The 15,695-nt window shown below is 53.6% G+C and overlaps 1 protein-coding gene and 1 long non-coding RNA gene across 3 annotated transcripts in view; one reads left to right on the top strand and one right to left on the bottom strand.

Moving 5' to 3' along the window:
- The first annotated feature begins 1,545 nt into the window (after window positions 1-1,545).
- The window catches only part of ZBTB16 (zinc finger and BTB domain containing 16), a 199,740-nt gene continuing 185,590 nt past the window's right edge, over window positions 1,546-15,695 (top strand). The window contains exons 1-2 of one of the 2 annotated variants that reach the window (XM_061144951.1): window positions 1,546-1,838; window positions 5,145-6,502. In XM_061144951.1, the coding sequence (XP_061000934.1) occupies window positions 5,235-6,502 (1,268 nt within the window). In that variant the 5' untranslated portion in view covers window positions 1,546-1,838; window positions 5,145-5,234. Of the gene's footprint in view, window positions 1,839-1,866; window positions 2,099-5,144; window positions 6,503-15,695 lie in introns of those variants that run through there. The other variant, XM_061144960.1, reaches the window with a different exon arrangement.
- LOC133045680 (uncharacterized) lies at window positions 6,817-8,483 on the bottom strand. The gene is made up of 3 exons (XR_009690314.1): window positions 7,981-8,483; window positions 7,025-7,194; window positions 6,817-6,943 (listed from the first exon to the last, which is right to left on the bottom strand). It is a non-coding gene; the product is annotated as an uncharacterized LOC133045680 (long non-coding RNA).

The raw sequence follows: 15,695 nt of genomic DNA on the forward strand, positions 1-15,695 counted from the left end.
TGTTGTCTGCTTTCAGAGGATAACTAACTCCCTTCCTTCACTTTCAAGTGGCTTCTCGCCGGTCTTTTCTCCCCTGACTCTTGCAGGCAGGTCTGAGCACTTTTCCTGCGAGCAGGAGACAGCTTGCTGGGATGGAGCTGCCTGTTCTCGGGACTGCTCCGTTAGCAGCTCTTGTGAACACGGATCAGTTCTGATGGAAACTCCCGCCAACTGGCCTTGCCAGGCCGGAAGTGGATTTTTGCCTCTAGCGGGCCTCTGCCACCTTCCAAGACGCTTCAGTTCTTGGGGCCTGACCTTCGGTTTGGGGCGGTGCCAGAGGGCGCATCGGGATATTCCCATGCTTGAGTCCGATGGGAAACCTTTGACCCACCCGCTTGTCAGGGACTGAGTGTGGGGACTGATTGAAGCCCCGCGTTGAGAGGATTGTATGACCTCCAGGGCCAACTGTCTGGAGACCCAGCGAGGGCGCTATCAACCACCTCCCTCACCCTAGCCGGAAGTCAAGGTGTGTGCCCAGAAGAAGGGCGTTTTCCACCTCTCGCCCACCACCTTCGCCAAGTTCCAAGGAAAGGGCGAAGACCGGGGCTCTCCGCAGCCGCGTTTCTTCTGGTTGCTCTAGGGATTCCTGACCTCAGCTCCGCCCTCTAGAGTGGAGCGGTCAGCAGAGAGGAGGCACTTTGGGGAGCCTTCTCCAGGCTCTCACTCGCCCCCTGAAGACTTTGTCCCGAACTGAAGGCAGTTCTTGCGGAACTGCTCCCAGCCAAGGTTCCCTGAGGGGACGGGGGCTGGGGGAAGGGGGACGGCGGAGAAAGGAGGGGTGGGGGGAAGCCCAGGGGATGCTCGAGACAGGGAAGAAAAGTTTCCCTCGCGCCTCGACCTTGGCCTCCAGGGGTCGCGACAGCTAAAACGGGGACGTCTCCCCTCGACGACAGATCCCCGAGGGAGCCTCTGGCACTCGGTTCACCCGGGCCCGCGAACTCTGCGCCTGGAGGCGAGTCGCAGTTTGGATGCTCAGGCCTGGAGGCCCCAAAGCGCTGGGTTTGGGCACCGCGAAAACGACCTTCTAAAGCTGACGCCGGGGTCCAGGGGTGCCGTCCCGAGCCCCGAGAAAAAAGTGAAAGGGGAGATGACACGCACTCATGAGGCAAACGCTGGGAGACCAAAATCCCGAGCCTGGAAGCAGCAGGGAAACACGAAACCTGTTCCCACTGGAGATTAACATTCTGGGGGTTGAAGATGGGGGCAGCTCCTCGCCCCTCATCTCCACTGCCCCCACTGAGGCGTCCATGTCCCTGGTGCGCCTCTCCACGAGCTCCTCCTTCTCTCCTCTCCGCTTGGCGGGTGAGCGGCGGCCGCCAGCGCCCCGGCAGCAGCTAGATGTCAGGCGAAGCCCGGAGCGCGGCGCACGGGGAAGGGAGGGGACGGCAGGGGAGGGGAGGGGTGGGGCGGAGAGCGCGCGCGGGCTCGGCCAGTGCGGGGGGGTGGGCGGGCGGAGCGGGGGGACGGGCGGGAGGGGGGAGGGAAGGGGGGCAGCTGTGGGCAGGGAGCCGGGCTCGGCCGCCAGCACTAAAGATGGAGAGGCGCCGGGGCCTCGCAGGGGAGGGGGCTCGGCGTTGACGTGGGACGCGGCGGAGGCGCCGCAGCCGGTGGTGATTTGCTAACCTCGCAGCACAGAGGAGTTGAGGGCGATGAGAGCGGGTACTGCGAACTGCCGGGCGATGCCGCCGCTACCGCCGTGATACCGAGAGCAACAGTTCCCCAGCAACACCCCTCCCCGACAGAGGCACACACCCCCAAGAGGCACGCACACCCACCCCACGGCACCCGGCTCGGCAGTGGTGAGTTGGGGGCCAGGGAGAGGCGCACCGCCCAGACATAGCTGTGCGCCCGGGCGCCCCAGGGCTGGAGAGGTCTGGGGGGGCGCGCTCGCTTCGGCCACTCGACTACTGGGCTTTTGCCTTATTTTATTCGGCTTGTTTCCTTCCTTCTGCTGCAGCCGTCGCCGCCGGCGGTTGGGGGTCGGCTGGAAGGGAGAGCCCTGGCTGTCAGCTTGGGCGCAGTTGTCTCCCCAACCCTTCCACTCCAGGGCACAGTCGGGGTGAGAGGTGGGGGCCAGAGCGGTCTGCGGGGCCGGGAGGCACAAGCGGAGGGCTGGGAATTGGAGGCTTTGTACCAGCAGGGGCCGGCGGAGGAGCCGGGAGCCTGTGGGTGCTCATATGTATGCCGACCGGTGCGCGGGCGCGAGATAGGGCTGTGGTTTATTTGTGTGTTTATTCGCCCGCCAGCTGGGAAGCTAGAATCGGAGGATCGGAGGAGTGGTTTGGGGGGCGGAGGGGAGCCGGACTGGGACTCACTTGGGTTTTGTTTCTCTCTGGAAAACGTGGTGGGCTCCTTTTTCTTGATTGGACTTGATCCCCCCGGTTTTGGGGGGGAGGGGCTCGGTGGTGGAGCGCTGGAGTGTCTCCAGCGCTCCGGGCCCTCTTCGGCTCTCGGCGGGACCGGCCGTGGCGCCGGAGCTCGCTGTGCGCTCCCGGCCGCGCTCGGTGGGTGCTCCGCTCTGCACCTGATGCGTTCCTGGTGCCTTTCCCACCCCGGCGCGCCAGCAGCTCGCTCTCACAGCCCCTCGAACACTCCCTCACGCGCTCGAAATGCGCACGGTCTCGCCGGCCCGCGGACCCGCTGGAACGCACAGACGCGCTCAGCACCGACTCGCTGGCCGCTCCCCGGAACGCTCGCAACGTGCCTGGGCCGGGCGCGCCTGCTACTGGCGCCACCCGCCCGAGGCCGGGGACCTTGCCCGCCGCTCCCGGGGATCCCCGCCCTGGGTCGGAGAGAGAGGGCCCTCAGATCCCTTCTCGCCTTTCCTCCCACAACTCGTTGTCGGGCTTTTGTGCTTCCCCTTCGCCTCAAGGCGAGTCCGCCTTCTCGCCTCTCTCGCCCCGGCGTCCGGCCCGCCTGGACTCTTGCCTTTCGCCCGGGTCTCTTTCGCTTTTCTTCTTTCCTAACCCGGCTCCCTTTCTTGTTGCCATCTGGCTTCCCCGGAAAAGTTGCTTCCCAAAGTTTGCTGAAGTCGTCTCCAAGTCTCCGTGGGGGGTGGCTGGGAACTGGGTGGGGGGCGGGGGGCGGGAAGGTGTAAGCGCGCGATCGATCCCCGGAGCTCGAGCTGGTTAGCCCTGGCTTTCCGCCGTGACGAGGGGCACGGCGCTGCAGCCAGCACCAGCCGGTTCCCAGGCGCCGAGCCGCGGGTTTCAGGGACGGCTGATCAGGGCACCCTGATTTCCCTCAGGACCCACGGTGCTTGCTTTGGGGAAGGAATTCGGGTAGACCAGCTTCCATTCTTTCGATTCCTACCTCCTAGTTCTCTGAAACCCGAAGTCTGCGGGGAAAGCGCATGGTGCCAAGGCACTTGGGAATGGTCACCGCCCCCCCACCATGGCCTCGGTTCCCACCCCAGGGTGGGGAGCAAAAGTGTCTTCTTGATTGGCCGTCCTGGTAACCCTTTCTAAGTAAGATTTGTGGCTCTGGAGTCAATAGGGTTCCTTTTGGGGGCGGAGGCCAGCAGTGTTCCAAGAGGAAGAGCCCTTGCTCTGTGTTGCTTCCAATTGATTTCACAGCAGTGTTGGCCACAGCCAGGCCGAGGCTGGGAGGGACCTGGGCCTGTGAGGTCTTTCAGACAAGCTTTAGACAGGTTTGGGAGACCCAGAGCCCTGTTACTGATCCCAAACAGCACTTCGAGAGAGGCCTTTGTCTCCAGCCCAGTCTTCCCTTCATGCTGGTAACTCACACCATAGATGCTGGTGCCAATATCACCTCTCACCCATCTGAGCCAGGTCTAGCAGTCCGGCATCAATTCCTCTTTGGGACATGGGACTTGCCCACTCCCGGGAGCCTGTGGAGTTTGTGTTCCCAGCACATGCACTCCTGGCTTTAGGGGTGCATGTTTCCTAGGATCTCTCTGTAGGTCCTTCAGTATCTTCTGCATATTATAAATTCTCCTCACTACTGGGCACTTGTGGGCAGGAGTTAAGTGCGGCACGTTATATAAGTGCGGCACATTATGTAAGTGTGGACATGTGTACTTGGGGTTTCCCAGGTAGCGCAGAGGTAAAGAATCGCCTGCCAGTGCAGGAGATGCAGGAGACACGGGTTCAACCCCTGGGTGGGGAAGATCTGCTGGAGGAGGAAATGGCAACACACTCCTGTAGTCTTGCCTGGAAAACTCCTTGGTCAGGAGCCTGGCAGGCTACAGTCATGGGGTCTCAAAGAGTTGGACACGACTGAGCATGCATGCACACACGTGTGCTGTTTCTACTTCTCTGGCTGGTGCATGCACACATACATGCACACGACACAGTTGAGATTTTGGATTACTTACACGATCACTTTGAGGCACCCATGATTGGAAGTGAGCCAAGCTAGTACATAGACTGTGTGTGTGTATTTCTCTTAGGGCCTAAGGAGAGGGTCAGGGCGTGGGTTCATCAGTACTTTGCAACTCTGAGAAGAGTGGAAGGGCAGAGGCCCAGGAAGGCATTAACTGAGGGTGAAAAGGTGGGCTGGAGGAGGAGAACCTTGCCTGTAGATTTCTTTGAGCTGTGACTCTAGGCTGCTAGCCCCAGCTAGGCTGGGCGTTGTTCCTGGGGCTACCACAATGAGGCAGGATTTAGAGAAACTTCGTTTTGAAGATGAGATTTGCTGCACAAGGGGTTGAAAGTGAAATTGAGTGCTCACACTGACTAGAAGAGGGGGTTAAATTCTTACTCATTTAAATTAAGCACTGGGCATCTTCTCAGAATCATTGTTGACTTTGCACAGGAGCCCCCCACCCTCAGACTTAAAGAAAGCTCAGGACTCACAAGACTCCACTGTAATTTTCATTTTACTTCTTCTAACAGATGTCATAGACCAGTGAATTAGGCATGTGCTATGTAGCAGAAACTTCTCTTTACTCCCATCATCCTTGACTGTAAAGGCAGTCATGTAGGTGTCTAGAAAGCCCTTCCGCTCTATTAAAATCTCCAGGACTGTCTTGCTGCAGGTTTGGGTCAGGGGCTATTGATTGAATTCTTACTTTTAGGTACAGTAACTAATTTATCTTTTGTTCTTGCATCTCTTTTGCCTCTTTCCCGATTTCTCCCCTCTAGCCCTCCCCATTGGCCCAGGAAACGCACCCTGCCCTGCCACGCAGAGCCAGGAAGGAAAGAGAGCCTCATGCCTAAGCCTCGGGGAGCACCATGGATCTGACAAAGATGGGCATGATCCAGCTGCAGAACCCCAGCCACCCCACGGGGCTCCTGTGCAAGGCCAACCAGATGCGGCTGGCCGGGACGCTGTGTGATGTGGTCATCATGGTGGACAGCCAGGAGTTCCATGCCCACCGGACTGTGCTGGCCTGCACCAGCAAGATGTTTGAGATCCTCTTCCACCGCAACAGCCAGCACTATACTCTGGACTTCCTGTCTCCCAAGACCTTCCAGCAGATTCTGGAGTATGCATACACGGCCACGCTGCAAGCCAAGGCAGAGGACTTGGATGACCTGCTGTATGCCGCCGAGATCCTGGAGATCGAGTACCTGGAGGAGCAGTGCCTGAAGATCCTGGAGACCATCCAGGCCTCAGATGACAATGACACGGAGGCCACCATGGCAGAGGGCGGGGCTGAGGAGGAAGAGGACCGCAAGGCGCGCTACCTGAAGAACATCTTCATCTCGAAGCATTCCAGCGAGGAGAGTGGCTATGCCAGCGTGGCGGCCCAGAGCCTCCCTGGGCCCATGGTGGACCAGAGCCCTTCCGTCTCCACCTCATTTGGCCTTTCTGCCATGAGTCCCACCAAGGCAGCGGTGGACAGTCTGATGACCATAGGACAGTCTCTCCTGCAGGGGGCTCTTCAGCCGCCCGCTGGGCCTGAGGAGCCGACCCTGGCTGGGGGTGGGCGGCACCCTGCAGTGGCCGAGGTGAAGCCAGAGATGATGCAGGTGGATGAGGTGCCCGGCCAGGAAAGCCCTGGGGCCGCGGAGTCTAGCCTCTCAGCTGGGATGGGGGACAAGGTGGAGGAAAGGGGCAAGGAGGGACCCGGGACCCCTACTCGGAGCAGCGTCATCACCAGCGCCAGGGAGCTGCACTACGGACGTGAGGAGAGCGCTGAGCAGCTGCCGCCTCCGGTCGAGGCCAGCCAGGGGCCCCCTGGCCGACTGGAGCCCCCTGCGCCCCCAGCTGAGAAGCACCTGGGCCTCTACCCCGTGTTGCCCAACCACAAGGCCGATGCCGTGCTGAGCATGCCGTCCTCGGTGACCTCGGGCCTCCACGTGCAGCCCGCCCTGGCTGTCTCCATGGACTTCAGCACCTACGGGGGTCTGCTGCCCCAGGGCTTCATCCAGCGAGAGCTCTTCAGCAAGCTGGGGGAGCTGGCTGTGGGCATGAAGGCCGAGAGCCGCACTGTTGGGGAGCAGTGCAGTGTGTGCGGCGTGGAGCTTCCTGACAACGAGGCCGTGGAGCAGCACAGGTAGGCCCCTCTGCCCCCGTCACCCCCAGCCTGAATTTCTGGCCCCGGGCCCGCCTTCTTCTCGGCTGTCCCCTAGTCCTGGGGCCTGGCTCCCTTGTTCTCTTTGCTATTTGTGAAAAACCATCTGGGGGGGGGGCACTTTCCAGGTGTGTTGAGAGAGCTTCGGGTCTTTCCTAAACAAGGGGGAACTTATGTGCCCAGTTTCGTTTAAAAAAAAAATTATGATTTTTGTTTATTTATTTTTTGATCATGTCAAGTGGCTTACAGAATCTTAGTTCCTCGGCCGAGGATTGAACTTGCGTCCTCGGTAGCGAAAGCTTGGACTGCCAGGAAATTCCTTTCGCCCAGAGTCTTTACTAAGCTCTTTCTGCTCTTTTTCATTTGGGCTCCCGTTTTGCTTTTCCTGCTGTTGGGTCGCTTCTCCTGGGCCTGGAGAGACTCCTAAAGTGGAGGGAGGGAAAGGTGGGGTGAGGAGGAGGGGCCCGTGGCCGGGATCTGGCCACTCTGCCAGGTTTCAGGTACCTGAGTTCCCCTGCGGTGGTTCCTGCCAAGGCCGGCACATCTGCAGCTCGGGAGGAGGGGAAGGGCTGCAGTCTGCTTAGACCCCAGAGCAGCTGCAGGTTCCAAACGTTGTTCCTGGTGAACCTTCATCACCAGGAATGTTGCTTCCTCTCCCTTTTCATTCTCTGTCCCTGTGAACACATTTCGGGGGAGCTGATTTAAATTCAAGGGAGAAGGATGGGTATGAGAGACATTGGTTTTGCAGCTTGCAGTCTTATTCTTAACCCATCCCTACTCACATTGAATTTAATACCACTTTGGGCCAGCATCGGCTCCCCTCTGGCTTCTGTTTCCTTCTCTGTGAAATGGCTTTTATGATGTGCCTGGTTCAAGTGCTTTTCGTGGGGTCATATTTTTGTTAATGGCAGTTTTCCCAAGTAGATGATGTTCTTGTCCATAGGGAGATAATAAGACCTTTACCCAGGGTCATGTAGATACTGAGAGGCAGAGCTGGATTCAAATTCAGGTTAACCTTCTTGCACTTTGCTGCCTTTCGGAGTTATTCAGTCTGAAAGAGTGTCTTGTCTGCAGAATGGAGGGTTTTGAAATTGCTCATCGGAAATGGAGTAAACGCAGAGGGACTCTGTAGTGAGTGTGACATGCCCATCACATTACCCTCCAGTTCCTGGGTCAGGCGAGGGGTGTCAAGAAATCCAGTTTCTCTTTGTCATCTGTGATAACATTTCCCTGCACACTCTCTTGCCTGCTGTGCTGCAGATCTTGGGTGGATTCTTTAGTTTTGCACTCCTCTCCCCCCTGCCCGCCCCCCCTCAAATTCTTCTGTTGACCATTCAGGAGGGGGTGTGGGGGAGAGGAGGTGGGGACATGGAGTTGGAGGCACCTGGAGGTCATCTGATTCCACCAAGCTGAGTCGGAACCTCCTCCAACACTGCTTAATCCAGTCTTGTGAGACTTACCTTGTGGAAAGTGCCGCTGAGCTCCACGTAGCTGATTCTCTTCCGGTTGGGTGCGAAAAATAACCGCCACTAAGGTGTGTCTTCGTGATGCCTGTACTGCTCAGAAACAGACCGAGGTTGTGTTTGTTTTTGCTCACACTTTCCTAAAGAGGAAACCCTCTCCCCAAACTTGACCAGATACGTTGATCGCCTTCTCCGGATGTGAATTATCTCAGTTATGTGCTATGAGAAATGGGGTATAGTGGAAAGCAATTTTAAAATGGATATATCATTGACGTATAACAGTTTCAGGTATATAATGATTTGGTATTTGAATATTTTATGAAATGATCACTATGATAAGTCGACTTAGTTAAAATCCATCACTCTGGATAGTCTGAGAATTTTTTTTCTTGAGCACTTCTAAGATCTACTCTTTTAGCAACTTTCATTATGTAATGCAGTGTTGTTAACTATAGTCCTCATGTTGTGTGTTATAACCCCAGGACTCATTTATTTTTTGACCACCTTTGACTACCTTTTCCCATTTCCCCCAACCCCTGTTCCCTGAAAAGTAGGTTTTTTTTTCCTGGCTTCCTGGGTCCTTTCTCTTTACCTGAGATAGGGCTGCAAAAGATATTACTCTCCCAGGAGTTTTCTGTGGGACCCTTGTTCCTCTGGGGCGAGCCGGAGGGTTGGCTGTGTTCTATCCACCCTCCCCACCAGAGCATGGGTAACAGAACTAGCCATGTCTAGCACTGAGAGCTTGGCAACGTTATGTAACCTTTCTGAGTCTTGCTTTACTTTCTTTAAAATGGAGGTGTTCTGCAGGGTGGGGTGCTGAATTAACGAAGTAACACCTGGAAATCCCTGGAGCCGCGATTGGCACTTAGTAACAAAGAGGGTGAGGGCTGGACCCTCAGTGTCCCCCTGTCTCCCTTGGGTCTCGTCTCTGCTTCGCCCTTGCGGCTCTGAGTTTTACGGTGTAGTGTCTGCGGCCCTGCCATCAAGGGGTTGAGTTGGCTGGGAGGTGGTGCAAAGGATGTTGCCGTTCTTCTGAGCTTGTGATGGTGAGGCGCCGGTCCTGGCATCCTCGGCGTCATGCCCTGGGCTGCTGACACGGGAGAATGTGCTACTGACTGAGGATGGAAAGTGGGCTGCCGCCGCCCCAGAGGCTGGAGCCTGGAGCCTGGGGCTGTGCCCTGGGTGGAAAGCTGTGGGGTCCGAGGAGATCAGGGATGGAGAGAATGTTCCCGCGTGCTTTCCTCCCTGGCAGCCCCTGGCTCCCGATCTGATGCGCTTTCAGGAGGCTTCACCTCTCTCCCTCTCTCTCTCAGACCTCCAGGATGAGGGTGCTGCTTCCCAATTTCCTACTGTTCTCTTGTGTAAAGCTGCCAGCATAACACGAACAAAAAGTCAAGACAAAACAATCAGAGTGGGAGATTTTGATGTCAGGAGGCTGTGGATGTGATAGTGATGAACATGATGAAGTAACAGTCTAGAGGATTTATTTTATTTTGTTGCTAAGCCAGTAGGCCAGAGCATTGGTAAAGGTTAGGTACCTGCTTGCCGTTGTAGTCGCTTTTCTTCTTGCGGGGCGGGGGCGGCAGGTGATGGGCAGAAGGGCACGGAGAGGAAGGAGGGGGAGAGTGCAGGGAAGGGAGACAGGCAGGAAGGTGTGTGATAGAATCACACCAGTGTGCTTTCCTTGTGACTTGGTTCCAAGCTGGGGAGAGGGGAGCCTGTCGGGGTGACAGACAGTTGGAGTGAAACTTTGTAAAGTTATGGTCCCTGCAGTGCATGGTGAGATGTAAAAGCAGTGTCAGATGTAGTCTGATGGATTGATGGAAGGCCCACACAGAGATGCTACCTGGGTAAATCAAGTGGGGCTTACCTGCCTAAAGGATAAGGAAGGAAGTCAGAACAATCAGAGGGCCTGCTGGATAAGCAGATCTGTCTCCAGGCAGATGCAGGAGCAAGTGCTGGATTCTAAAACCTCCCCAGCAGGCTCACATCGCAGAAGATAATGTCTGAGGGAGGGAGGGTCTTTTTGGGAAGGTTGGACTCTTCTTCTCTAAATTTCCCTGGTTACTCAGATGATAAAGAATCTGCCTGCAATGTGGGAGACCTGGGTTCAATCCCAGGGCTGGGAAGATCCCCTGGGGAAGGGAATGGCAACCCAATCCAGTATTCTTGCCTGGAGGATTCTGTGGACAGGGGAGCCTGGCAGGCTACAGTCCAGGGGGTCTCAAGAGTCAGAGACGACTGAGTGAACGAACACTTTGTTTAAACTTGATCTCTGTTCTGTCTCCTTCTCTCCCTGAAAGGGTGGGCCTGGTCTGCATGTCACCTTGTCTGGATCTGATCTGGGGACCAGCTGAACTAGGCCAGGTGCAGTCTCTGTCTTAGATTTATGTACATGTGATAAGATGATCTTGAATAATGTGATTGACTTAGGAGTCAACACAGCCCTCGTGGGCCTCAGTCTCCCCAGGCTCATGAGCCTAAATCTTTTTTCTTTTTTTATGGCCATGCTGCGTGGCTTGAGGTATCTTAGTTTCCTGACCATGGATTGAACCCTCGTGCCTCCTACAGTGGAAGTGAGTAGTCCTGACACCCTGGACTGCCAGGGAATTCCCAGCCTGGTCGTAATATGTTTCTGAATTAAAGTGCCACAGAATCAGAGTGGGATCTGATTTCCTAGGAACCTCTGGATCTCCTGCAGACAAACCTTCGGATCAGCACTGTGTGTCCTGCATACACACAGGAGGAGCTCTTGTCTGGTTCTTGCAGGCATGCTCAGGAACCCCAGAGGTGGTCCCAGCCCTGTCAATGCACTCAGGAGTTCAGAGGCTCCCCAGGCCAAGTCCAGAGTGCACGACCATGTCACTGAGCCATCAGGTTCTGCCTGGCCCTTGCCTTGGCCTCTTTCAGATGGCCAGCTGCTTGGTTTTCAGTGGTTGACCATGTAGAGGGCCAGTCACTGTTGACCTTGGTTTCGGTCACTTGGAGAATTTAGATGTTGCCCTGAACTCTTGGTCTCTTCTCATCATTCTGCCAGCTTTAGGCACCGCTGAGGTCATACCAGATTCTGTTTGGAAAAGAGCATCCAGTGGCATAATGATAGCCACAGTAATAATATTTTTTTTTAAGGTAGTTAAATTTATTTTTATTTATTTTTTGACCATGCCATGCGGTATGCAGGATTTTAGTTCCCCAACCAGGGACTGAACTCATGCCCTCTGCAATGGAAGTGCAGATTCTTAACCACTGGACCACCCTGGAAGTCCCAGCAGTAATATTAACAATGCGTTTTATCAGTTGTCTCACTTTTTCCTTTGCTAAGCTCCTGTTTTAAAAATACTTAATCTCTATTTTTGGCTATCCTGGGTCTCTGATGCTGTGTGTGGACTGTTCTCTAGTTACGGTGATCAGGAGCTACTCTCCGTCGTGGTGCACAGGCTTCTCACTGTGCTGGCTTCTCTCGTCGTGGAGCATGGTCTGGAGGGCTCATGGGCTTCAGGAGTTGCAGCACATGGGCTTGGTAGTTGTGGTTCCCGGGCTCTAGGGCACAGGCTCAATAGTCGTGGCGCGCGGGCATAGTTTCTTGGCGGCACGTGGGGTCTTCCTGTACCAGAGCTCGAACCTGTGTCTACTGCATCGGCAGACGGATTCGTAACTCCTGGGCCACCCAGGGAAGCCCCTGCAAGGCACCTGTAGTGACTTTGTCTCTCTTAACCTCCCAGCCTCCCCTCAGGGGGTGCAGGTCTCTCATTCCATACCTGTGATGAATTAGTCTGAAAACCTCTGAAAGCTAAAAGGCTTTGTGTAAGTTTGCAGCGAACTCATTTAGCGGCAAAACCTGATCTGAACTGATGTGAGGCTATATTTATCTCGCCTATTTTGAATATTCATATATTTTGCTGCAAAAATATTAATGCGTTTGATTACGGAGTGGTTCCCTAGACTACTCTGGGCCTGGTGAACACTCAAGTCCCCATAGTACCTTTTAAAAGTCTGAGCAGTTCGGATTTCCAAAGCACCAAGGATTTGGGTAAGGGATTGTCACTGTCATCAGCTCCAACTTACAGATGAGGAAAATGGGCTTTGAGTGAGTAAGTGACATGCCCAAGGTCACATAGCTATCTATAAATGGCTAGAGACAGGAGCTCGGCTCACCTTCTAATTCGCAGTCCTGGGTGTTCCGCGCCAGGCCATATAAGCACATGGGCATTGCCATTCTAGGTCAGATCCATCTGACCTAGTCTTTGGGTGCCAATACCATCCCTAAGATACCACCGTCGGAGGTTGCAGCTCTCTTTCTTGACGTCAATCGTAAAGGTCAGGTGGAGCCCGGCTTCTCTTAATAGCTATTTATGGCTGCTCTGTCATTCACAGATTTGCCCAAATCCTTTCTGAAACCATTTCTGTTTCCAGGAAGTATCCTTTGGGGGATGATGAATGACTTAAGTTTATAAGCTCCTGGACTCCTGGAAATCTAGTCTGTTCAAGAGGTCACTGGCTGTGAAGATGGGAAGGTGGCTTTGTGGTGTTGTGTCCTGCCATTTTGGAGGCTGGTTCTGTATTTTTTGTTTTTCAGTTCTGTCATTATTGTCAGTCTCTTTTTTTATCTGGAATTTAACGTCTTCATTTGTAAAACCAGGCCCTTGGATGAAGCTATTTCTGGTTTGTTGAACTCTTAAAAAAAAACTTCTCCTTTGCTCTTTTGGCACTCACTTATATCTTCATGAAGTCATTTTGGTTATTTGAATTTTGCTCTGTTTTGGAATCTGGTTTGGCAGTCAGCCAGCTAAAATAGGGGGTCAGTTTGATTTGATTCTGTCTGCTCTGACTTTGTTTTTTAATGCTTCAACCTGCTTAGGGTTACTGAATCATCTGGAATATAGACTAAACTCTTGGGAAGTTTGAAGATGAGTTCTTTTATTTTCTTTCTAATAAGAAAGTTGCCTACTCTTTCATCTCAGTGAAAAGTCTCATTTTAACTTACTGTCACTATTGGTTGGAGCTGCTAATTGCTGGAAGGGGAGGGGAAGAAGCTTTAGTTCAGCAGTGCTTTTCCCTGTTGCTTGTTCTAGGAAAGCTATTTATGAATCTTTAAAATAGTGATTATCCTAAACTGTTAAAATCAAAACTCCATTCACAGCTCGGATTTCTTGCTAATTCAGGGGAAAAACATTTCCAGTTATTTTAATTCAAAAAAATTAATGACTTTAAAACAAGTCCAACCGAAAGTCCATGTGTGAGACATAAAAAGTCTTGCTAAATGAATACAGGCGTGCCTCAATTTGCCCATTGGAAGGTTCTGGAATTTTCCACGATAAGTGAAGGTTTCTGTAGTCAAATTCTGTTTTGGCGGTTTTAAGTGAAAACTCTGACTCAGTGGCATTTATTTTGTTAGTAAGGAAAACCTACCACCGCATCCCTGCTCCCCAACCTCCAGCACCTGAGATGGGCATTTTGAGCAACTTATACTATCTGGGTCAGAATCTCGATTTCACCACTTACCCACTGTGTGACTATGGTTACGTTACTTAACCTCTCTTCACTTGTTTTGTCTGTAAGATGGGAATAATAACCCAGTACCTACTCACTGGGTTGTTGCAGGAATTAATCACTCAATATTTGTCATGAGCATGGAAGAATAGCAGAGAGCAGATGTTTGCTGTTGTATTTTTGCCACCATTGTTGGTGTGAAGCTGGCAGGGCAGGGTAAAATTTTTGTTCCTGTTGGTTGATGTCCTGCTTGCCCTCAGAGGTGTCCATTTATCCAGCACCTGAGAACCGCTGGTGTTTTTGCAGCTGGTTCACAGTGGGCACCTGCATTTCCCCCCAAAAAGCTGATCTCTTGAGGCACGGTGGCCAGGGTACTCTTTGTCCCATTGACCTGAAGCCTGATGAGTCATTGCAGGCTTCTTTTAAACTTAGCTGGGCAGCACGCCACCGTCATCAGTTACGAATGCTGAGGCTGCTCACCGACGCCGGGTCCTATCGCGTGTGCACGTGGCCAGGCCAGCAGATCACTGTGATGGGAGCACAGCTGCCTCCGCACCTAGAGAAGTCTGGGCTTTCAGGGGTGGCGTGCTGCAGAGCCCCTTCCCATCCCCACCCTACAGTGCAGGATGCTTCTAAGGGCAGATTCAGCAAATGTCGCCTTGAGTGCTTGATGCATATGCTAAGTGCATTCTTGTCAGTATCTTCTCAAAACCTCTAGCCACCCGCTGGGTTAGATATTCATTTCCCATTCCCCGATGCACAGAGGGAAGCCTGAGAGGTTAACGGACTGTTCCCTGGTGAGACGGTGAAGGTTGGCACCAGGGTTTGTGCCCAGGTCTTCTGGCTTCATGTTCATGCTTGTTTCCACAATGTCCCGCTTGGATCTTCAGCCCCTAATGGAATCAGAAGGGAAGGGGGCGTACAGGAAGGACCGTTCCATGTTCCCTGAAGTTGCTAACCGGGAGGCTCATGGCTTGGCCAGTTCTAGCCTCCTGGCTTTGTGCGGTGGCTTGAGAAGAGGGAGGGAGAGTCCTGATTCCCTGGAAGGGTTTGTGTCTCCTGGGGTCACAGGAGTCCATCCTCTCTTACAGACACAGGGAGAGGCCAGCTTCTAGCGATAAAGGGGGTTTATGCTGACTTCAAAAACAGAAAAAAAAAAGAGAGAGAAAAAGGAACCCACTTACAAAAATAAAAATCCCGTGCCGTTAATTTTATGCCAGCATAATCAGAAATACCCCTTTCTACTGTTTCCCCTTAAAAGCCCCCGTGTCCTTATTATGCTGGCTCAGTCTAGAAAAACTCTGGTCGGGTTTTGCCTGTGTGAGGCTTATCTCTGCAGCTGCCAAGAGGGAATCCAGTACTTGATCGTCAGCACGGAAACTTCGGCTAACAACTCACAGAAACCTGCTTGGTTCTAAATTTCTTGCCCTCTTTCAACTCTTGTCCTCAAGACATGACATTCTTTGGCAGGGACAGAATGTGTCCAGCTTTGTAGTAGGAGGAATCCAGGTCAGATGAGAGAAAGAACTCCCTGACACAGTGGGGGCATTACTGGCAATTTTATTAGAGTATGCAGTCACAGAAATTTTGATGGGAGGAGGAGGAGTCATGGGCTAGTTGGAAGGAGTGTTTCGAGGTCTCCCCTCTTTAGGGTCATTTAGATCCTCCGAGGTGATAAGTAAGGGTGTATATACCAGGCATGCTAGGAATGAGAAGGCACGCCACCACCCCGACTCTGCAGGCAGACAAGGTGTGTAGGGCCGGGGCATAAAGACTGATCTCAAACTTGGGTTTGAATGCCTCATGGTGGATCTGGGCAGATTTGGGTAGATGGCTTCACCTGTCTGAAGGGTCAGGCGCCTCTGTAAAGTGAGGTTGTAGCCCCTTACCTCTCAATGTGGTGCAAACATGTTAAATGGGGTCCCATGTAACATGAAGCACCCAGCAGGGACTCACATGTGAGGCTGCCCCCACCCCCCCACGCTTCCCGCTTCTCCTGTGACCCCAGTCTGACAAGGGAGCCTCTCGCTCCAAGCCCCCAGCCACCCTCTCCTGCCGTTGGTCTCTAAGTGGATTAGGCGAGTGTTGTGATCTTAATGCCATTAGGCCTGTTGGCACAACTCTCCTCGCCATAGTGAGAAGCAGATGTGGCCGAGCGTAATGGCCCTCGGTGATCCATCAGGCCTGGAGTGCTGGGGGAAACATTATGAGTGTTAATTTGG

This window comes from Dama dama, chromosome 1 (assembly GCF_033118175.1).
Source record: "Dama dama isolate Ldn47 chromosome 1, ASM3311817v1, whole genome shotgun sequence".
NCBI classification, from domain to species: domain Eukaryota; kingdom Metazoa; phylum Chordata; class Mammalia; order Artiodactyla; family Cervidae; genus Dama; species Dama dama.